Source organism: Equus quagga, chromosome 1, assembly GCF_021613505.1.
Source record: "Equus quagga isolate Etosha38 chromosome 1, UCLA_HA_Equagga_1.0, whole genome shotgun sequence".
Lineage (NCBI taxonomy): Eukaryota > Metazoa > Chordata > Mammalia > Perissodactyla > Equidae > Equus > Equus quagga.
In genome coordinates, this window is record NC_060267.1 from 31,117,855 (window position 1) to 31,141,979 (window position 24,125).

Here is a 24,125-nt window from a genome sequence, read left to right on the forward strand (position 1 = left end):
GCCATTTATTTTGTTGAGTACCTCATAAGCTATATAAGCATAACTGATATATCTACTTTAATTGAAGTATTATGTGTTAAGCATAATAGTCTGTAGAGCTGGTATAGGTCTTGGTCTGCAGGTCTCCATGAGGCAGGTGGTTAGGACAAATATCTCTTCACAAATATTTGATAGGATGCTATAGACAGGGTATCGTGCTAAGGGTTATAATATTTATTGACTAAACGATTTCATGCTTCAGGCCTGCTATTTATCTAGTAATCATTTTTTATGCCAATCATTTGTTAAAAATCAACCAGATACCAGATACCATACCAAGCACTGGACATATATAGAGTCAAAGCAGTCTCTGCTCTAATGAACCATTTGGTGAGGTTACTAAAAGTGTACCACAGAGTAGGTGGTGATGTAGAATAGGAAATGTGCTGCGGTGACTCAGAAAAGGTAGCTCCTATTTCCAGTGGGTGTCTGGGAAGGTTCTTGGAGAGCTGGACTCTGAGCTGGGCCCTGAAGGATGAGTAGAATTTGGACACATGAGGTTGAGTATGAGAAAGTGAATGGAATATACAGTTGCTGAAGCAGAGAGTGTGGAATGACTAAAGGGACCACTAAACAGTTTGGTGTGTTTAGAACGGAGAGTTCATGGAAGATAATATTAGGAAAACAGACGTGTATAAGTTTGTTTCCACCACTTTTTAGTAATCTTATTTCAACTTCTTTTGCTTTTCAGGTAAGGTCTGTAGAGACATATTACCCTCACCACTGCTGACAGAGAACAACGAGGCCGTAGTTACATTTGTGTCTGATGCAGAAAACAGCGGCAGTGGCTTCGAGCTCACCTTTACTGCTGTACGGAAGAACTCAGAAGCTGGCAAGTATTTCAGATGTTTAATTCCCTGCTGTTTTTCTTTGATATGAGGGTGAGGAAGAGGGAATGCCTTTAGCCATTCCCCTTGGATTTCCCCAACACTTCCGTAGTTTCAGGTTGCGGGAGTGCAGCTGTATTGGTGGAAGAAGGGACAATTCATTCTGCCAAGTATCCTGACTTGTATCCCAGGAATGTAAGGTGTCGCTGGTTCATTCGTGCTCCAGGGAATCACGTTATAAAGGTAAGCAAATAAGGAAGCTATTCACCTCATGGAGAACTTAGCTGTGTTAGTAAGGCAGAACACGCTTCATCTGGAATGTTAAATTGCCATTAAGACTGGGAGCTTCTATTTGCCTTTTTTTCCTCTCTAAAAGGGGATCCTCGTTTGTGGTTTAAAAAGTTTCAGCAGTTTAAAAGAGAATACGATGAAAAGTAAGCCTTTTCTCTTCCTATGCCCATCTTACCTCCTGGAGGCAAACTTGGTAAGTTTCTGGAATATCCCCAGAGAGATATTTTGAGCATTTTTGGCAGTGCTTTTTCTATTTAAAAATCTCAAGGATCTTTCCAGATGAGCGCACAGAGCTTCTTTTTAACAACTACATAAAATTACATTGTGTGATGTTCCACAATTTCTTAAACCAGTTCCCTACTAAAAGACTTTTAGTGCGTTTCCAGTCTGTTCATACCAGCAATGCTGGTACGTTCCTCTGTCACTGTTTTTGCACACATGTGAATGTATGTAATTCCCAGAAGTGGACTTTCTGGATCAAAGGGTTTGTGCATTTAAACCTGGACTTCATTGCCAAATTGCCCTCTAAAGAGGCTGCAATTGTTTACACTTCTATCAACGGAATATGAGAGTGTGACTGAGAACTTTTCAATGTGCAGAGAAAAACTTTTAAAGTTTCTCTCTTCTCTTCCTTGACTGTTTTTCTGGTTATGTTTATAATTTGTGCAGTTGGCATTTGAGGACCTTGCTATTGAATTTAACGAAAACTGTATTTATGATGCCATCGTGATTTATGGTGATCCTGAAGAGGAGCAAGAGTTAGGTGGGTAACATTCTGTCCTTTAAACTTAATGTGAAAAGAATGACACTAACCACAGTACAGCCATGTGTCACTTAATGATGAGGATACATTCTGAGAAAGGCATCATTAGGCCATTTTGTCGTTGTGTGAACTTCAGAGTATACTTACACAAACCTACATGGTATAGTCCACTACAAACTTAGGCTATAAGGTACTAATCTTATGGGACCACCATCGTATATGCATATATGACTGAAATATTATGTGGTGAATGACAGTAGTTGCAGCATTGGCTGGCTTCATTGGGTAACATGAGGTGTAGAGTAGGATGTGAATTTCTTATACTGGAAACTCATAATGCTGTAAAACTTTAGCTTTAAAACCCACGAGCCAGCAACTGATTCACCGGTAAAGTTTTTAATAGAAACATGCAAAATTTGAAGACTGTTTCAGAATACTTGAAAAGTAAAAAGGGAGACCCGGGGACAAGAAAAATGGTAACACTGAGTAAATTTTTGGCAGTTATTTGAAGTAAAATTTTAAACTTCCTTTTTTTCCTGTATTAATCCATTCAGTTGCTAATATTTTCATTCTTACGTCCAAGAAAAGTAATCAAAACAAGTGACCAAAAGCTGTAATTTCTACTTGATTCTTAAAAGTTAATTTTTTGAACTAAAACTTCAAATATACTGTCAGTTTTGACCTTCCAATTTACTGAGTATAAAAAAATGATCCCTTCCAGGGCTGGCCTGGTGGTGTAGCAGTTAAGTTTGCATGCTCCGCTTTGGCAACCCAGGTTCACCGGTTTGGATCCCAGGCATGGACCTATGCAAACTTACCAAGCCATGCTGTGGCAGGTGTCCCACATATAAAGTAGAGGAAGCTGGGCACAGATCTTAGCTCAGGGCCAGTCTTCCACAGCAAAAGGAGGAGGATTGATGGCGGATGTTAGCTCAGGGCTAGTCTTCCTAAAATACAAATCCCTTCTGGCCATGTAGTCGCTTCCTGAACACCTTCTATTTGCCCCTCAGTTAAGTGTTAGTGTGGGTTGGAGGCATGGAACATAGGTTCAGAATGTTTATTTGGATATTCAGGACAGGTGAGTGGAAGCATAATGTGTTGATCCAGCAGAATGAGACCTGTACAAAGTGGAGTTAAGCAGATTCAGGTGTTACCTCTTCACTTAAAATGCCGCCATGTTGTTTGGAAGGGGGAATGCCAAGTTTAAGATTTTGTTACCCACCTCACTGTCTGCAAATTAACAATCAATTGAAGTTTCTATGCCTACTGAAAATCAAATGTCCTTGCCGTATCTATAGACTTTTTTCTGTGAGATAAAAATACAGTACATTGTTATCTTGAAACTAGTGTTTAATTCCTACATGAAATGGAAGGGTATGCCTACTAACCGAAGCTGAAGAGAACCAAAGTGGCTGAAAAGAATTAATTAGATGATGTTTTACCTGTGTTTTCTGATTTTTAATATAATTATAATTCAAACTTCCCTAAAACTTTTACAGCTAAACTTTGTGGAACCTTGAGCCCTACTCCAGTATTCAGTCCTGGTGACATGATGGTCATTCATTTTAAAAGTGATGGTGAAAATAACTTCCGAGGCTTCAAGGCTAGATTCACCTGTCTGCCCTCAGGTGAGTATGAACACTTGTGCAGTAGTGATTTTTGCTTATGAAAATGGTTATAGGGAAGATAATTTAGCATGTTTACCTAAATTTAGGGTGCTTGAATTGCCTAGGTGGCAAAATAGAAATGCAGATTCCTGGGCATACGCCCAAAGATTTAGATTCTATAGATCTGGCATGAGGCCCAGGAATATGTTCTTTAACTAGCACTTAAGGTGATGCCAAGAAACTACATCCACTAGATGATCAAAACAGATTCCAAGCACCTTCTATGAAAAATAGGTAATTTAGATTAGAGGCTGTAATTCAGAAATGAGATTGACTGGCTCTGTTTTGGGATGTTTGAGGGTTTTGAAGGATTAATAGGTTTCTAGGCATTCTAGAAGATAAAGTAGCCTTTACTTAGACAAAAGGAATATCGTATGCAAAGACTCTAATGTGAAAGAGAATGGGTGATGTACAGAAAACTACAAATAATTCAACATTGTTCAAGTTTTGGAGGCAATAATAAAGAAGGCAAAGAGTTGGATCATGATGGATGTAGGACATCAAATTTTAAGTACCAGATTGATAGGATAGCTAGCTAACATTTACTGATTCCTTGCTCTGTACCAGGTATAGACTAAGCATTTCACAAGTATTATCACCTTTAGTCCTCATTACAGACCTAAGAGGTTTGTACACTGTTGCCCTTTTCACCGATGGGGAAACAGAGGCTTAGAGAGGTTACCTAACTTTCCCAAAGATGCATAACTGGCAAAGAATTCTGGAGCCAGAATTCAAACCTTGGTAGTAATGTGGAAGGTGGAGATTAGGGGTGAACTTCCATGCAAGGAGGGTAGAGAGGAAGTCATTATAAGAATTTATTCTAGATATATTGCTTGATTATATATGCTGTGAGGAGGAGTATATGAAGGAGAAAAATTCCAGCGTGATTTTCAAAATTCTAGCTTGGGTCGCTAGATGGATGGTGGAGTCACTAAATGATACAAAGAAATGTAAGACCGTGTAGACACATAAAATCAATTGGTTCCATTTGAGACGTGTGGATTTTTACGAGCTTGTGGGAGTTCCAGAAACAGATATCTAGCAGTCCTAGATCTAGAATTCAGGAAAGAGATTTAGACTGAAGAGAAAAATTTGGAAGTCATATATATGTAAATGAATAAAAGTAGGGTTATGAACCCTGTACCTTGTAGAATATCTTTCAGGCTGAAGAATAGGATCCTGAAAAAAAGACTGAGGTTGAGAAGAGATGGCCATAGATATATCAAGAAAATCAAGAGAGTAACTTCACAGAGCCAAGGAGGGAAGAGAAGCTTAAAAGGGTCAGAAGCAACAGGGATGTTAAGAGAGAAATCACAAATCACATCTGTGGGATCTGGCATTTAGCATTTGATGGGTAGTATTAGTGAGATCTACGTTAGAGTGGTTTGGTGATTGACCAGGGGAAGCAAGCAGGATCAGCCAGTGTAGACTACTCTAAATATTTTCAATTAAAGAAATTTTTCCCCTACAGACTCTTTAAACAAAATTGGATCGACATCACCTCCCAAAACCAATCCTGTTTCTCCTGCAAAACCTATTCCATATGGTGAGTTGATGGCCATGTGAGTAATATCTGTGCAATCTCCTTTCTTCTTTAATTAGATATATCCTTTCAAAAGCCTTATCTTACATTGACTCCACAGTGAAGAAGAATGAGTGTTATATTCAGGTCCATGAAACCTCCAGGATCTTCTTTGGGTTTGCAAATAGACTCATAAATAGAGGGAAGAAGAAATAAGCTTTATGATAAGAAGAAAGGGGCACAGAGAGCAATCCTTTGTCCCCATCTACCCCTGTGCAAACTTAATATTTATAATATCTTCCTAGACTCTGTATTTATTATGATTATGCATTGGGTGCAAAGAGGCAAAGGTTTTTGTTTTGTTTTTCAACTGGGAACTTTTAACTTCCTTATAATTTAAAGTATCTGTTTAAATAATTATGATCTTTTGTCGCTCTGTCTGCATGTATTGAAAAAGGTCCAGTTGATGGGCTGTAGTAGAAAGTTGTACAGGGAGCTATAAGAGGAGAAAACGTCTACCTCTTACAGGGAAGTCAGAGAAGGCTTCATGGAGAAGATACAGTTGGGCTGAGTCCCAGCAGTATTCCAGACAAGAGAAGAGCATTAAGATGCTGTGAATTTGGTACGATTGAGGATTTGTAAATGGTTTCATACAGTGAGAAAGACAGAGAAAATGAAGACTTATAATGAAGAACTTGTATGCCTTGCTAACAGACAAAATTTTCCTACTGGAATATAAGTTCCATGAGGGTCAGGATTTTTGTCTGTTCTATTCACTTGATATACCACCAATGCCTAGAACAGTGCCTGGCAGTACCAAGCACTAAATAAATATTTGTTAAATGAATGAATATATATCATTCTGTAGGCCAGTACCTAAAAACCTGATTGATTAGCAGAGTCATCTAGGCAAACTTGTCAAATCAGGTTCCTTGGAGGTGGGTCTTAGTAATCCACATCTTGATAAAGCTCATCTGGTGTTTGGGAAGTACCACTGTTGGCTATGGCAAGGCATTGGAGGAGGAATGTGTTCTTAATTATTTCAGTTGGATGGGTCATTAGTTTCATCTTCTTTGCCGTAGGTGTCTGTGGCATCCCTCCGTTCAGCCCCCAGTGGCTTTCCAGAAGAATTGCAGGAGGGGAAGAAGCCTGCCCCCACTGTTGGCCGTGGCAGGTGGGTTTGAGGTTTCTAGGCACTCACCAGTGTGGAGGTGCCGTCATCAACCCAGTTTGGATTCTGACTGCAGCCCACTGTGTGCAACTGTGAGTGAAAGTGATGTTAGTTTACTGATGTATTTATAGACCATACCTAGGACATAAATACATCGTCTAACTACTAAAACCATCCAGACTAATTCTAAAGCAAGAATCTTCCTTTCAGTGTTTCTTTTGCCTAACCATCTAGCCTCTAAATGATGTTAATGAGGAAAAACCTAATCAGATCTTGAAATTGCTCATCCCTTTTGTGGGCATCTCTGATTGTTATGTTGAGCCCAAGACTAAACTTATTGGTATAAATTTACTGTAGTTCCAGAAAACAAGAACTATGTCTACTTCTTCTTTCACATAACAGTCCTTTCTATATTTGAAGACCCCTTGCACTTGAACTTAATCTATAAGCTAAATGCTCATCATTCTATTGTTTGTCAGTAATTCCAGATGCTTCACCACGCAGTACACCTTCCCCTGGGGAGGTTTAGTTTTGTTGCTTTTAAAATATGGTCACAACAATGTAGAGCCCTGGACTACTAGTGAACTAAAATTTTGGTTAACTTTTTCAATGTTTTAAAATTGTGAGCTATGCCATGATATGAAAGGATGTACGTAATATATATGTAGTCTAAAGAATAGTTAGTAAATGTACACTGATGTCCCCCTTACCTAGTGTAGGAGGGATCTTTAAGCCTACCTTTCAAGACTCCTTAGTGCCCCTCCACAGGGTAAACACTATGTTAAATTTGATATTCATAATTTCCTTGCTCTTTTTTTTTTTTGCTTTATCATCTATGAATCCTTAAAAACAGTTTGGTTTTTCTTGGTTTTGATATTAATGTAAAAGATTTGTAGTTTGTATTCTTCTCTGACTTGTTTTTATTCTCATAACATGTTATACAGATTAAGCCATGTGGGTGTGTGTAACTTTAATTTATTTTCAGTCCAGACTAAGTCAATCATTTGTATGTAGATTCTGGACACCATATTTTTAAGTACTCCCCAGATGATTCCAACACAGCCAAGGTCAAGAGCCATTCCCTGTCTCTCTGATCCCGTCTTGACCTCTCCCCTGCTTGTTCACGGTGGTCCAGTCCCGTTCCTCAAACACACTCTGCTTGTTTCTGTTTCAAGGTCGTTGTAGTGGCTGTTCCCTCTGCCGTTCAGGATACCACATTATGTTTAGTTGTCTTGTCTCCTTGGGCTCCTCTTGGCTGTAAGTTTCATAGACTCTCCTTGTTTTTGATGACCTTGACAGTTTTTAGGAGTATTCATCTGCTATTTTGTAGAATGTCCCTCCATTTGAGTTTGTCTGATTTTTTCCCTCATGGTTTTACTAGGATTATGGATTTGGGGGAGGAAGACCACAGAGGTTATGTGCCATTCTTATCACATCATATCAAGGGTACATGCTATCAACATGACCTACCACTGATGATGTTAACCTTGATCGCTGGCGGAGGTAGAGTTTGCCAGGTATCTCCACTGTAAAGTCGTATTTTCCCCCTTTCCATACTTACTCTTTGGAAGCAAGTCACTAAGGGTAGCCCACACTCAAGGGTTTGGGCGTTAAGTTCCACCTCCTTAAGCAAGGATTATTTACATAAATTATTTGAAATTCTTCTGTATGGGAGGCTTGTCTCTTCTCCTTTTATTAAATCATTTCTTTGTATCAATATGGACTCAGGGATATTTATTTTCTACATACTATGTATTTATTCTCTTGCTCAACTTGTTCCAGCTTTGACCATTGTGAGCACTTTCAGTGTGGCTTCTTGTCTTTTTTTTTTAATTTTTTTTAAAGAAGATTAGCTCTAAGCTAACATCTGCTACCAATCCTCCTCTTTTTGCTAAGGAAAACTGGCCCTGAGCTACCATCCATGCCCATCTTCCTCTACTTTATATGTGGGATGCCTGCCACAGCATGGCTTGACAGGCAGCGTGTAGGTCCGCACCCGGGATCTGAATCAGCAAACCCTGAGCTGCCGAAGCAGAATGTGCAAACTTAACCGCTGTGCCACTGGGTCAGCCCCTGGCTTCTTGTCTTTTTGACATGCTCCCATCCTTTTGTGACATTGCAAGATGCTCCAGGTTCGTCTTATACATTCCCTCCTCAGTCTTAGAATCAGCCACTTCTCCAGTGAGCCCTGGTTCATTTTATTGGAAAATGGTATGAAAAATCAAGGTCTGGGTGCTGGGTATACTAGTTGCTACTAGGGTGTTCTTGCTTCTAGGCTGTCTTAGCTGACAGCTAGAAAATATAGGTGTGCATACTAACCCATTTATATAAGCATATTTATCTATTTGTATGTATTTTAAGCTACACATGAGTTCGTGTGGATATTTCCAACTCAATCCAGTATGACATTGTTCATTCTAGCCACCCTCTCTTGGAGAAGTCCATTTTATAAGAATTCTATCAATGTGCATTTTTAAGTACCATGGAAAATAAGCCTCAATAGTAGCTGACTAATTAGTGAAAATTAATGTATTGGAAAATAAAAATATTAATATTGATGCCAGAGTTGCAGAAGAAGCTTTGGCAGACTCTCTTGTCAAATAGTATAGTCTATTCTTGAATTTATGTGATGGGCCATGATGCCTTGCAGCGAAATATAGACCATACCAAAACTTTTCTTCACAAGGTGGAATATTCAACTTGATGAGTCAATTGAGATGAATTAAACACAGCTGTAAATGTTTATGAGCCCTTGAAGTTAACCACAAGAAGAATTTGTATATAATTTCATCAGTGACTCTTCTTGATTTCTTTAAAGATTTTTCCCTAATAGTAATGATTGTGGAAAAAGGCATTTAAAGAAAGTTATCAAGTAAAATCTAAACTACTCTCTCTATTTCACTGATCTGTTCCTCCTCTCTGGAGGTAATCAATATTAAGAATGCTTTAATTGTCTGATCAGATAGCGACCACCAAGATCCACATTCTGCAGCCTTGGGACTTTCCTCGGCTTATGCATGTGCCCTGGCACCCAGGAGTTGGCTGAAAGGATCTTTTGCCTTATTACCATAGTAAAAATCACACCCAGGGGTGGAGAGCTAGCATGCTAATGATACATGTGACACATGTAGTGACATGCTGCCAGACAGTGCAGGCACAAACACAACTCCACCTCTACATGCCATGAGGGAAGATGCATCCTCTGCCACAGCCTGATAGTGTGGTTGTTCAGGGAGCCACTTGCCTCTCTCTCTCCCTTCTTCTACTTTTCACAACTGGCTCCCTTGTGCACAAGCTGGTAAACTTTCTAACTCCTCACTCCTGCTCGTTATCTCTCTTGATTTCTATCCTGGGTGATGACAAGAACCCAGGGCACCAGTAACAATCCCACTATTGGAAAAATCTCAGGCTTCATTGCCTCACAGTGGATGGTGCTTTATCATGTGATTTTTTTCACAGTGTTCTCTACCAAATTAAAATAAAGGATATTGGAGGACGGTGCATATAAAACTTCACTAGAAATCGTGATCTACATTATCAAGTGTACCATGATTTTTATTACTTGATTGTGTTATGGGCACTATCCCCTATAGAAAGAAGTCGAGGGGCTTTAAGAAATGTTTCTTTACTACCTAGTAATAATTTAGAGGGTGACTTTGAGAATAAAGTTTAATCCTTCCATTAGAGTTGATGGCAGATAATAACAATGATAATGGCTACCATTATGAATCATTCCATCTGTAAGGTACTTGCCAATCACTTTGCTTGAGTTAGCTCTCCTAATAAAGGCATACTGAAACCCATGAATAAGCCAGACTCATCATGCAAGGAATTGAAATGAGCATGGTTATGATTAGAGAGAAGATGCCTATGTGTAATTACGGAACTTCTCCTTTGAATAAAGTGTGTTGAAAAATCATTTCAATAACTTTACTTTTCTTGAAGAAACAGTTTTGAAAAATGAAAAATTAATCTCCAAGCTAAAGTGGCAGTATATTTGTGGCAATTGAGGGCCTCTTTCCTTGGATATTTTTTCAGCTGGAGATCTTGATGGCAAATTAATGGATATTGATTCAAGTTTTTAAACGTCTTTTTGAAGTACGTCAAAAGTGTGCAAATCTTAAGTATACAGTTAGAGGAATTTTCACAAAATGAACAGTCATGTAACCACCTAGATCAAGAAAAAAATATTGCTGACACTCAGCAGCTGCCCTCAGGCCTCTTCCAACCATCATTCCCCTCAAAGGAATCAGTGCCCTTATTTCTAACACTATAGGTGAATTTTACCTATCTTTGAACTGATAAATTTTTTTTAACCTCAGTTTCACCAATCCTGGTGATTGATAAAAGATGACAGTTTGAGATATATTCCTGTAATATAATGTTTGGCTATTTTTAACAGTAAAGCATAGACTAGAAGCTACCTCATTATGAAAGTAATTTGTTTTCACATGTTCTTATATCACTGTGAAATTAAAATAAGCTCTAATTATTCTTTTTTTCCTTCTCAACTTAAAAACAGCCTTTGGTGATATTTGATAAGGGCTCCAAAGACATTTTACCAAAAGAAGGGGGCAAGATACACAATTAAGAACTTCTCCCTAGGTAGATCAGGTGGTGTGATGTGCCTTCCCAGGTAGGAGATTACACAAAGGCACCAGGGTGGCACCTGGCTGAACTGAACAGTGCATTTTGTTAGAGCCAGACAGGGTTAGACCAAATGGTGAAAAATATGTTTGGTTTTTTTGCTGAGGAACATTCTCCCTGAGCTAACATCTGTTGCCACTCTTATTTTTGCTTGAGGAAGATTAGCCTTGAGCTAACATCTGTGCCAGTCTTCCTCTATTTTGTATGTAGGTCACCACCACAGCATGGCTGCTGATGAGTGGTATAGATCCACACCTGGGAACTGAACCCGGGCTGCCAAAGCAAAGCACACTGAACTTAACCACTAGACCATGGGGCCAGCCCCCAAAAATGTGTTTTCATGTCAACTTTTGCTTGTTCTTTCTCCAGAAAAAATAATCCACTTTTCTGGACCGTTGTTGCTGGGGACCGTGACAGAACCCTGAAAGAATCAACTGAGCAAGTGAGAAATGTTTTTAAAGATCATCTGCCTGTACTCTGAGTGTTGTCGCATCCCAGGGAATACCTTTAGCTAAAATATATAATAATGTATTAATCTCCTGGTGCCCCCTTACACTTTATCATATAATACCAACATTTAAAGATACCATTTGAGATCACATTTTAATGTGAGAATTAGGTGAGTTTGCTCAGGAAATACAAATTCAGGTCCATGTACCCAAGTACACATAATCTGTTTTCTCCAGGACTTCCACTCTTCAGAAAGTGGTCCTTGGCCTCCTGCAAATAATAAACATAGATTGCCCTTTAAAATTTAAAATTTAAAATAAAACCTCAGTCATCTTCATGGCTGAGGTGTGGAAATGTAGAGATTTAAGATTATTTTGGACGATTATGCAAGGAAGTAGTTTGACTCATTGGCTTTATCTTGTAATTCGATTGCTTGGCAATGATACAGGTGAGACGTGTAAAGGACATCATGGTCCATGAAGACTTTGATAGACTGACCTATGACTCTGACATCTTCCTTATACAACTGAGCTCTCCCCTGGAGTTCAACTCCATGGTGGGACCAGTATGTCTCCCACACAGTGTGGAGCCTCTGCTTTCCTCTGAGATCTGTGCTGTGACTGGATGGGGATGCATTAGTGAAGGTAAACACTTTACTTTTGTGCAAACAATACTGCTGGTTGATATTTTGGAGAATATGTCATGGAAATGATATCAAGCATTATCTGCTTTAGCCCTTCTTCCTTCTGAGAGATAGAAACCATGTTTTATTTAGCTGTAATAGCTCATCAAATTACAGAAGGGGCTATTTAATATTTTTCCATCAGGGTGACTTAATTATAGGTAGGCTAGATCTATAAAGGGCCAGATAATGTTTCTTAGGCCTTGTAGGCCATATAGTCTATCTCACAACTATTCAACTCTGCCATTGTAGTGCAAAGCAGCCATAGACATTATGTAACAGAATGAATGTGGCTGTGTTCCAAAAGAACTTCATTCATGAAACTGAAATTTTATAAAATATTCTTGTGCCATGAAATATTATTCTTCTTTGGATTTTCTTTTCAACCATTTAAAAATGTACAAGCCATTATTAGTTCATGGATTGTACTAAATAGGTCCAAAGATGGGACGGTGGGGCTGGCATGGAATTGGCCCACTGGCTGGGCTTTGCTGAGCCCTGGGCTAGAGGATAGAGTTCTTAAAGCCATGGCAAAGCATTGAAAGATCTGAATGGGCTGATGTTTGGTTTTTGCTCTTTTTCACTGTGTAAATAATTTTCTTTTATATTTTCCTTCTGTTTATGTCTCATTTATTTAGAATCTGTGAGCTTGAGGGAGAGGGGAATTTATCTTTGACTGTGTTCAGTGTTTATGTTCCTGGTTTACTGTGCTACCTGCAGCCAAATTGCATATTCCTAAAATCTTTACAACCACCATATGAGGAGATTTTATCCCCCTATTTTGTGAATGAGGAGATTATGGCCCCCTAATTTAAGTATTTTGCTAAGATCCCATGGCTAATAAATATCACAGCTAGGATTTAAAATCAGCGTGGCTTCTCTGATAATCCTTGAGTGGCTTTTTGTTACATTCCCAATAAAGTCTGGACTCCTAGCCTGACTTTGAAAGCTGTATGCGATTTGGCCTCCACATAACTCTCCAACCTCATTTCCTCCTGTTGTCCTCTTGTTGGCTAACCTTCAGGCATCATGGTCTTTGTTCTTCCTCTTGAACACCAAACTTGTTCTGCTTTCTCAGGCTCTGTACTTTATTTCCTTCCACGTGGAATGTTCTTATTCTAGTCCTCTCACAGCTGCCCCCTCCTCATTCCATTCTCAGATCAAATCTTCTCAGACCACTTTGCTGCAGCCGGACTGTCCTTCCATCACTTTCTGCACTACCCAGTTTTATCATCTCATTGCACGTACACGTACTTGACGTAATTTTATATAATAATGTCCTACATCTCACCCATTAGAGTGGGGGCCTCTGGGAGGCAGATCTCCACCTAATTTACCACTCTCTCCCTGAGGGTAGAAGTCTACTTAGAATAAATACTCAGTAAACATTTATTGACGGATTGGCTTCAAGGCCCTTGTTCTCTAACACCTTCAACCTTCACCAACTCCATGACCACCAGACAACTGAGAGGTGGTTGCAGTCTTACAAAAGGTGAACTCATCCTTTCAATCTCGGAGAGAAGAGGAGTTCTTGATTTTGAGACATAGGAAGCAACACTGATGGGGATAGTCCCTGAAAAGGGGATTTTATTTTATTTTATTTATTTATTTTGAGGAAGATTAGCCCTGAGCTAACATCTGCTGCCAATCTTCCTCTTTTTGCTGAGGAAGACTGGCCCTGAGCTAACATCCATGCCCATCCTCCTCTACTTTATATATGGGACGCCTACCACAGCATGGCTTGCCAAGCAGTGCTATGTCCGCACCTGGGATTCGAACTGGCGAAGCCCGGGCCGCCAAAGCGGAACGTGTGAACTCAACCACTGTGCCACCACGGCGGCCCCAAGAGGATTTTAAATACATTAAATTATTTATGTATTAGATTAATACATTAAAAAGAGGACAAGATTTAAAGTCCGACCCAGGCTTGAGTCCTGGTTCTGTCCCATAGGTGCTGGGAGATCACATTTTCAGAGCTCTGACTTTTCATGCCTGAGATCAGTGTGAGAGCCCACCTCACAGTGTTGTTGTAAGTCTTATTAGGCTGGAGTAAAGGACTTTATAAATATTAAGGTACTATATAAGTGTAAAGTAATTTTTATTAATTTTTTCAAAAAGATACAGGGCTATAAAATACTAAATTTATCTTTTTTAATTAGTCATAAGTCTAAAGTGATAGAATAAGTCATGCAAAATACATGTTAACATAGGCCTGCCTGAGGGTCAGGTAGGAGGAGAAATTCTTCAATGTTCATCATTAGTGTCATCTTAAATCAGTGTTGAGATTTAGGCCTCAGTGATAATAGAGGACAGAGGAATATGATTTTGGTTTATATTAGGAAATCATATAAACATATTGTTATTACATACTTATATATTTACATAAAATATTTATGTGTTTAAATGTATAACCATATATATTTCTAATAATATGTCATGTATAATACCAATTCATATCTTGCTGAGTTTCTCTTTCTGAATTCTTATGTAGCAATATTTGAAACACTAACATTTAAATCAGAAATAAGCTAGGAAAGAAGTGTTTCTGGTCCTGTTCTCCTGCCGATGGACTTCCTTTACAAAGATGCCACATCTGGAAATGAAGATATCCTACATAAGACACTTGTAATTTTTGGTTCAGTATTCTACATCAGCTTAGACAAAACCGAAGGATTGCAATTATATTGGTGCAAAGCAAGTCTGAACTTAAATACATTCCCTTAACATCACTTGGTCCCTGCTTTGTTATCAAGCTCTCTTTCTGAATCTGTTTCTTAATTAGGTGGAGGCCTAGCCAGTCGCTTACAGCAGATTCAAGTGCCCGTGTTAGAGAGACAGGTCTGCAAACGCACTTACTATTCTGCTCACCCAGGAGGGATCACAGAGAAGATGATCTGTGCTGGCTTTGCAGCGTCTGGAGGGAAAGATTTCTGTCAGGTGAGAGGATTCTGATTTTGCAGAGGAAGATGAGAAAGTTGTCATCTACTGGAGATTCTCTTTAGACAGGAGGAAACCACTCTCAAAGCCAGACAACCTCCGTAGCCTGTGCCTCTCAGCATCACACCACCCTACCCCTACGTGAAGGCCAGTAGGACAACAGAAACAGTGAGTTACTTAATCCAAACTTGCTGAGATGGTGGAGAGGGGGCAGAAGCATCCATACAGCCAGGGCAACTTGGGTGCATAGAGGAGCCCATGAGGAGGTAGGAGATGGCAACACCAGTAAATTGGCCTGCAGGTGGGAAGATGTGTTCAGATATATTTAAGGCTTTGGGTAAAGGGGAATGAGCAAGTAAGGATTCTAAATTAGTGTAGCCTACTTATGACTTGAGTTTTGTTGTTTTAAACTGTTTATCTCCTGTGTACTCACACTTAATTTTCCTCCACAGGAATAATTTTTAAAATAAAATTATCACAAAGAAGAAGATGAAAAATTTTGAAAAAAAATGGTTTTCATATGCAGTGAAAAATAAATCACAAAACAATAGTTTAATTTCAGTGTTCCTATAGAGGCACAATGCAGTACCAAAAAGGGTTTCTAACAGTCTGCAGCCCACCTTTAATGTAGTCTGGATTTGAGGCAGCCCATGTAGAGGAAAGTTTGGGTCTGAGAGCAGACAAACTTCTCCAGATTTATCATTTCGTACTGGTCTAGAGTAGAGAGGGAAGAAAGAATGAATTTCTAGTCTTTGCAGCTTTTTGATAGTTTTTACCCCAACTCAGTTAAGGAACATGAACCAATGGATGTCATCTCTACGTGGAGAAGACTGGGCATTAATCTGGGTAGAAGTCTTTCCATGTGAAAATATGAAGAGAGAAGGAAAGAGGTCCCCTCTTAATAAAGAGGTCCCCTGAGTATAAATTTATTGTAGTTTAACCCTTTCATGGCGTCAGGCACTGCTCAAATTTGTTTTATTTTACATATCTTGATTTGCATTCCCCAGAAGCAGACCCTGAGACAAGGATGCAAGTGCAGTGGTCTGTGAAGCAAGTGCAGGTGTCACTGGCAGCACAGTGAAGATGTGGGATAGGGATGGGAAGGCAGCCAATCTAGAGTGTGCTGTTAAGGCAGCTACCACAGGGAGGGACTGCCCTTAATCCTGCAGTGATGCAAAATACACGCAGCATATTTGTCCCATCTGAGGGATGAGGGAGCTGGAATATTGATACACCAGTTCTCCAGAGTCATAGCTTCAGGGCTGCAGGCGGGGCACCTCCCACACTTCTGGCCCAACTCCTGGGCAGGTGGGGTAGAGGGAGGAAAGCCCTTAGGTGCAGAGGTAGGATGTGGACCGCAAGATCTGAGGAAGGTGGGAATGGCACTCACATTGTCTGCTAGAGGACATAAATGTTCTATTATAAACACCAGTAGAAAAGTACTCTGAACTGATGTGTTCATTCTTCCCCTTTTGAGGGATGGTTTTTCTTCTCGCTTTGAATCAAGAAACTCACAAATACCTCTGTCTCTGTCATATTTGACAGCATCTAACATTAAGGGAAGACCTTAATTTGTATCAAGAGAGCAAAGAAGAACTACAGGGGGATGAGGTCCGTGTCAGAGGTGACCCAAATATCGTGATCTTGGTTGTCACCTATTCTTATTTCAGCTGCATCCAGCTGTCCCTTTGGCTGCAGCATGACCAAATTTATAGTCAGTACAAGGGAAGCAAAATAGGAGTTGAGATTCTGAGTAATAAATGTGGCTAGCTTTCTTCTACAAAGAACACTGAATTACTAAAAGGTGACTTATGAAACTTGCTTAGATAAAATGGACTCTCATATTTCTATCAGGTAATTGAGTTTTCCCTTCCTGTGAATGCTCAGAGGTAATGGACCTGCTAATGTAATTTCTCATCCGAGAAGGTGAAAATCAGAATGTTGGACTGCAGAGATGTGGGAGTTTCAGATATGCAATGTAGAATCCTGTGATTCTTTGCTCACAACAAATTTTAGACTTTAGATTTTTTTAAAATTTCAAGTTCTTTGACCTACAATGTGAACTCTATCTTCACAGTGATATATTTCCCGTTCTGCTGACTTTTCCAATCTACTTCATACTTCTCTCCTCTTGCTTACTATATTTCAGCCACACTGAGTGCCTCCTGACCTCTCACTTCATCATATCCTTGCCTAACTTGGGGCCTTTGCCCACATGTCAATTCTGCATAAAATGCTATTCCTCCAGGTTTTTGAAAATCTAGCTCCTTCTCATCCTTCATCCATCAGCTCAAATGTTATTGAAACTACACACACATACATGTGCATGTAAGTACACTCACACCTACCTTTATTCTCTACTTTTCACTCTGAATATTTCCTTTATAGAGATTATCACCATCTATACTCTTTCTCAGAGTTCCTAGCTCATGGTAGGCACTGAATAATTTTCAAAGTAATTAATAGGTACAATTTGTTTATTGAATATTTACCATATGCTAGGCTCTGTGGTAAACACAGGCAATAAAAGATAAATTAGACAAGCTCTTTCACTGTTGTGGAATGTTTGTAATTGCCTGGAAAATTCTATATTGGCTATGTTGTTGCTGAATGAATGATTGATTTTAAAAAACTCGGAAAACCTGATTTGATACATCAGACCATTTTCAAACTCTAAGAGGGTCTTAAATATAATCTTATTTTATGTGGAAAGAAATTCAGCCCAGAGAAAGTGTTAATTGTTCTATATTACAGGCTAGGAAATCTATCTCCTTACTCCAAATTGAGGATTTCTTCTGAGAAATTCCTCATTTAAAATAAACAGCAATATCAAATATGTCATCAGCTCAGTTTATTTTTTAGGAAGACAATTAAATTTAGGGTTTAGTTTGGTCCTAAATACATTTGTGCAAAAAAAAAAAAAAAAGGCCTGATTAAAAATCAGAAAGGCTACCTTAAAAAAATTGCAAATCCTATGTTGTAAGGTTTGGGTTTTTTCAGTTTTGAGATATAATTGACATATGACATTGTGTAAGTTTAAGATAAACAATGTGATGATTTGATACACTTATATATTGTGAAATGCTTTCCACAGTGGGGATTAGTAAACACCTCCATCACCTCACATAATTACTATTTCTTTCTTGTGCTGAGAACATTTAAGATCTACTCTCTAAGCAACTTTCAAGTATATAGTGCAGTATTGTTAACTATAGTCACCATGCTATACATTAGATCCCCAGAACCTGTTAATCTCATAACTGGAAGTTTGTGCCCTTTGAGCAGCATCTCTTCATTTTCCCCATCGCCCAACCCTGGTAACCATCATTCTGCTCTCTGTTTCTGTGAGTTTAGCTTATTTATATTCCACGAATAAGTGATATACAGTATTTGTCTTTCTCAGTCTGACTTTGTACTTAGCATAATAACCTCAAGAACCATCTATGTTGTCACAAATGGCAAGATTTCCTTCTTTCTCATGGCTGAATAATATTCCATTTTGTATATATACCACCAGTTCTTTATCCATTCATACTTTGATGGAAAAATAGATTGTTTCCATATCTTGGCTCTTGTGAGTAAAAGCTGCAATAAATATGGAGGTGCAGATACCTCTTCTATATCCTGTTTTGATTACCTTTGGCTATATACCTAGAAGTGGAATTGTTGGATCATACGGTCATCCTATTTTTAATTTTTTGAGGAAGCTCCATATTATTTTCCATAGTGGCATACCAATTTATATTCCCACCAACAACAGTGCAAAGGGTTCTTCCCTTTCTCCACATCTTTGCCAACACCTTTTATCTCTCATCTGTTTTTTCGGGTTTTTTTAGATTTTACTTTTCCTTTTTCTCCCCAAAGCCCCAGAGTACATAGCTGTATATTTTAGTTGTGGGTCCTTCTAGTTTTGGCATGTGGGATGCTACCTCAGCATGGCTTGATGAGTGGTGCTAGGTCCATGCCTATGATTCAAACCCACAAAACCCTGGGCTGCCGAAGCAGAGCATGCAAACTTAACCACTGGGCCACGGGGCTGACCCCTATCTCTTGTTTTTTTGATGACAGCCATTCTAACAGGTGTGAGGTGATATCTCATTGTAGTTTTGATTTGTAATTCCCTGATGATTAGCGATGTTGAGCACTTTTCATGTACCTGTTAGCCAGCTGTATGTCTCCTTTGGAAAAATGTCTATTCAGATCATCTACTCATTTTCAAGTTGTGTTGTTTTTTGTTATTGAGTTGTATGAATTCTTTTAATATATTAGATATTAGCCCCTTGTCAGATACATGGTTTGCAAATATTTTCTCCCATTCCATAGGTTGCCTTTTCATTTTGTTGATTGTTTCTTCTGATGTGTGGAAGAATTTTAGTTTAATGTAGTCCTACTTACTGATTTTTGCTTTTGTTGCTTGTGCTTTTGGTTTCATATCCAAAAAATTGTTGCCAAGACCACTATCAAAGATCTTTTCCTGTATGTTTTCTTCTAGGAGTTCCATGGTTTGGGGACTTACGTTTAAGTCTTTAATCCATTTCAAGTTAATTTTTGTGAATGGTGTAAGACAGGGGTCCAATTTCATTCTTCTACATGTTATCCAGTTTTCCCAACACTGTTTATTGAAGAGACTATGTTTTCCCCATTGAGTATAGATGGTCCCAAAATTACAATGGTTCAACTTACGATTTTTTTACTTTAAGATGGTCCAAAAGCAATATGCATTCAGTAGAAATTGTACTTCAAATTTTGAATTCTGATCTTTTCCCGGGATAGTTATATATGGTACGATACTCTCTCATTATGCTGGGCAGCAGCAGCAAGCCACAGCACCCAGTCAGCCACGTGATCATGAGGGTAAACAACCTATACACTTAGAACCATTCTGTACCCATGCAACCATTCTGTTTTTCACTTTCTGTTTTTTTTTCAGTATTTAATAATTACATGAGATATTCAACACTTCATTATAAAATAAGCTTTGTCTAAGATGATTTTGCCCAACTGTAGGCTAATGCAAGTATTCTGAACGTGTTTAAGGTAGGCTAGGCTAAATAATGATGGTCAGTAGGTTGGGCATATTGAATGCATTTTCGATTTATGATATTTTATACTTATGATGGGTTTATCAGAATGTAAGCTCACCATAAGTCAATGAAGATCTGTATTCTTTGCTCCCTTCTCAAATATTAGTTGGCTGTATATGTGAGGGTTTTTTTCTGGGCTCATGATTCCGTCCCATTGGTCTATGTGTTTATTTTTATGTCAGTACAACACTGTGTTGATTACTATAAATTTGTAATGTATTTTGAAATCAGGAATTGTGGTGCTTCTGACTTTGTTCTTTCTCAGGAATGCTTTAGCTATTTGGGGTCTTTTGTGGTTCCATATGAATTTTATGATTGTTTTTCTATTTCTGTGAAAATTACCATTGGAATTTTGATTATGGACTGCATTGAATCTATAGATGGCTTTGAGTAGTATGGACATTTTAACAATATTAACTCTTCCAATCCATCAACATGTGTTGTCTTTCCATTTATTTGTGTTGTTTTCAATTTCTTTCATCAAAGTCTTATAGTTTTCAATGTAGAGGTCTTTTGCCTCCTTGGTTAAATTTATTCCTAAGTATTTTATTCTTCTTGAGGCTGTTGTACATGGGATTGTTTTATTTATTTTTTTATATATATTTCATTGTTAATATATAGAGGCACAACTGATTTCTGTGCGTTCATTTTGTACCCTAAAATTTTACTGTATTCATTGATTAGTTCTAACAGTTTTTTGGTGGAGTCTTTAGGATTTTCTGTATATAAGATCATATCATCTGCAAATACAGTTTTACTTCTTCCTCTCTGATTTGGATGCCTTTTATTTCCTTTTCTTGCCTGATTGCTCTAGCTAGTACTTCCAGTACTATATTGAATGGAAATGGTGAGAGTGCACACCCTTTTCTTTTTCCTGATCTTAGAGGAAAAGCTTTCAACCTTTCACTGTTGAGTATGATGTTAGCTGTGGATTTGTTATATAAGGACTTAATTATGTTGAGATATGTTCCATCTATGCTCAATTTGTTGAGAATTTTTGTCATGAAAGGATGTTACATTTTGTCAAATGCTTTTTCTGTTCTATTGGGATGATATGATTTTTAACTTTCATTCTATTAATGTGGTGTATCACATGTATTGATTTGCATATGTTGGACCATCCTTTATCACTGGAATAAATCCCACTTGATCATGGTGCATGATCCTTTTTCTTTTTTTAAAGATTTTATTTTTTTCCTTTTTCTCCCCAAAGCCCCACAGTACATAGTTGTATATTCTTTGTTGTGGGTCCTTCTAGCTGTGGCATGTGGGACCCTGCCTCAGCATGGTTTGATGAGCAGTGCCATGTCCGCGCCCAGGATTCGAACCAATGAAACACTGGGCTGCCTGCAATGGAGCGTGCGAACTTAACCACTTGGCCACGGGGCCAGCCCCCTGCATGATCCTTTTAATATGCTTTTGAATTCAGTTTGCCAGTATTTTATTGTGGATTTTTGCATCTATGTTCATCAGAGATATTGGCCTGTGGTTTTCTTTTCTTGTATTGTCCTTATCTTGCTTTGGTATCAGGGTAATGCTAGTCTTGTAAAGTTAGTTTTGGAGTGTTCCCTCCTCTGTAATTTTTTGGAGTGTTTGAAAAGGATTGCAGTTAATTCTCTTTTAAATGTTTAGTAGAATTCACTAGTGAAGGCTTCTTGTCCTGGGCTTTTCTTTTCTTTTTTTTTTCCCTCAAAGATTGGCGCCTGGGCTAACAACTGTTGCCAATCTTCTTCTTTTTTTTTTTTCCTGCTTTTCTTTCCTCCCCTAATCCCCCCCGTACATAGTTGTATACTTTAATTGTGGGTCCTTCTAGTTGTGGCATGTGGGAGGCCGACTCGACATGGCCTAACGAGCGGTGCCATGTCTGTGCCCAGGATCTGAACCCTGGGCTGCAGAAGCAGAGCGTGCAAACTTAACCACTCGACCACGGGGCCGGCCCCATGTCCTGGACTTTTCTTTGTTGATGTTTTTGATTACTGATTCAATCTCCTTACTTGTATTGATCTGTTCAGGTTTTCTATTTCCTTATGTCTTGATAGTTTGTATGTTTCTAGAAATTTAGTCTTGATAGTCTCGATAGTTTGTATGTTTCTAGAAATTTATCTATTTCTTCTAGGTTATCCAATTTTTAGGTGTATAATTGTCCATAGTAGTCTCTTATGATCCTTTGTATTTCTGTGAGATCAGTTGTAATGTCTCCTCTTTGATTTGTGATTTTACTTATTTGAGCCTACCTGTTCTAAGGTATACAAATAGACAAAGAATAATTTTTTTTTAAATTAAAGAAATGTGCTATGAATACGTTATTGGTTATTCCTGTTCCAAAACTGAAAGCAAGAGCTCTGATTAAAGCAATTTTCTAGAACACATTTTCTTGATGTTTCAGGGAGACTCTGGTGGGCCATTAGTATGTAGACATGAAAAAGGTCCCTTTGTCCTCTATGGCATCGTCAGCTGGGGAGCCAGCTGTGCCCAGCCAAGGAAGCCAGGTGTATTTGCCAGGGTGAGTGTCTTCTTGGACTGGATCCAATCCAAAATCAAAGGTAAATATTTTTCAGATACTATGGAAACAATGCCTCTTTCTTTAAGTGGGTTTGGGAGAGTTGAGTGTGATAGAAATCAGCATTATGAAAGCAAAGACCATAAAGTAGTATTTCATTTATCTTAGTTTCTAAGCACATTAAAATTCAGTAAGACTAAGTTCTCCCTTGGGCAGAGTTTGGATAAAACTCGCTTTTCCTGAGGCTGTTTTAATCCTATATTTGCATTCTCTTTTGACAAAAGCTGCTTTGGTACAGACTACATTTTGTTCTCAGGCTTTTATCTACTTATTTTTAACATGTTCTCTCCAGGTACAGGTCCTGCTTCACTTCAGATAGATAATGAAAGTAAAACCCTAACAAGACAACAATTGCTACCATCCACACCTTCAACAGACAGTGCATCTAGGCCAGGTAATAGATATCCACGTTATCCCATTAATACAGCTAATAAGAACTTATCAAAAAGCACTGCATGTCTGGATCCACTAATTTTCTTTGGAGCACTATAAACTCTGTTTTCATTCTGGCTGGTAGTTTAAGCTGAAAGAAAGGAGAGTTATTATTGTGACTATCTGGGGATCTTTTCTGTCCCAAAAATACAGCTGTTACAGGTAAAAAAAAAAAAAAATCTTGTGGTTGTAAACAAGTGCTTCAATTTTGGAGAAGTGCATAGAATTATCCTGACCTCTGAGCTATTTATTCCTATATGAACAAAGATCCTTAGACTTTAAGGTATCTTGTGAGGTAAAGACTCTGGATATGAGATGACCAAGACCAGCATCAGAGTTAGTGTTTCTCTTAATTCTCCTACAATTGTCAGTGTCTGTTTGCGAATAGGATCTTGACTTCTAGTTAAAAGTGAGCAGCAACTGGAGAATTAGAAGTCGGTGATAGACTTGCAGGGAGATGAAAGTTCTATGATACCGTAAGTCTTGGTTTCCAAATCATCAGGATCTTTCCCTTTTCACTCATTTTTGCCTCACCTGCTCCCACATATACTCAACCCCAATAGAAAGCTAGGCAGAGGTAGAGGAAAATTGAAGAGGATGCACAAGAGAGGGAGAATTGCCGAGTGATGACCTTCAGTTGAAGAGAGGGGATGAGATCTAGTGCCTAGCTGGAGGGGTTGGTCTTGGATAGGAGCAAAGTGCAGTTCATCCATAGTTGCTGGATGGAAGGCAGAGTATTTAGGCACTGATGCAGGTACATGTGAGGATAGGAGCTTCCGGCAGTTCTCTTCTAATTGCTTCTATTTTCTCAGCAGATGAAACGGGGTTGTGAAGAGGGTTTGAGTATTTTAAGAAAAGAAGGTATGAAATACTTCTCTAAAAAAGTGACAAGGTGCACGGACTAGGAAAATGTAGTAGGATTCTTGGGCAGCATAAAAGCCTCTTAGATTAATGATCATGAATTTAGAAGGAGACTAATCAGTTAGCTTAGCTGTATGTTTTCGTTTGGAGACGCAGAGGAGTACCACATAGATGCAGAGCAGGTGGAGAGTA

The 24,125-nt window shown here is 38.7% G+C and overlaps 1 protein-coding gene across 1 annotated transcript in view; it reads left to right on the forward strand.

The window, feature by feature from the left end:
• Positions 1 to 24,125, forward strand: part of OVCH1 (ovochymase 1) — an 81,722-nt gene that overhangs the window by 17,975 nt on the left and 39,622 nt on the right. The window contains 11 exon segments of the mRNA XM_046663607.1: positions 731 to 871; positions 979 to 1,109; positions 1,827 to 1,920; positions 3,420 to 3,548; positions 5,059 to 5,133; positions 6,192 to 6,372; positions 11,297 to 11,369; positions 11,826 to 12,021; positions 14,842 to 14,996; positions 22,467 to 22,623; positions 22,939 to 23,034. Of these exon segments, the coding sequence (XP_046519563.1) occupies positions 731 to 871; positions 979 to 1,109; positions 1,827 to 1,920; positions 3,420 to 3,548; positions 5,059 to 5,133; positions 6,192 to 6,372; positions 11,297 to 11,369; positions 11,826 to 12,021; positions 14,842 to 14,996; positions 22,467 to 22,623; positions 22,939 to 23,034 (1,428 nt within the window).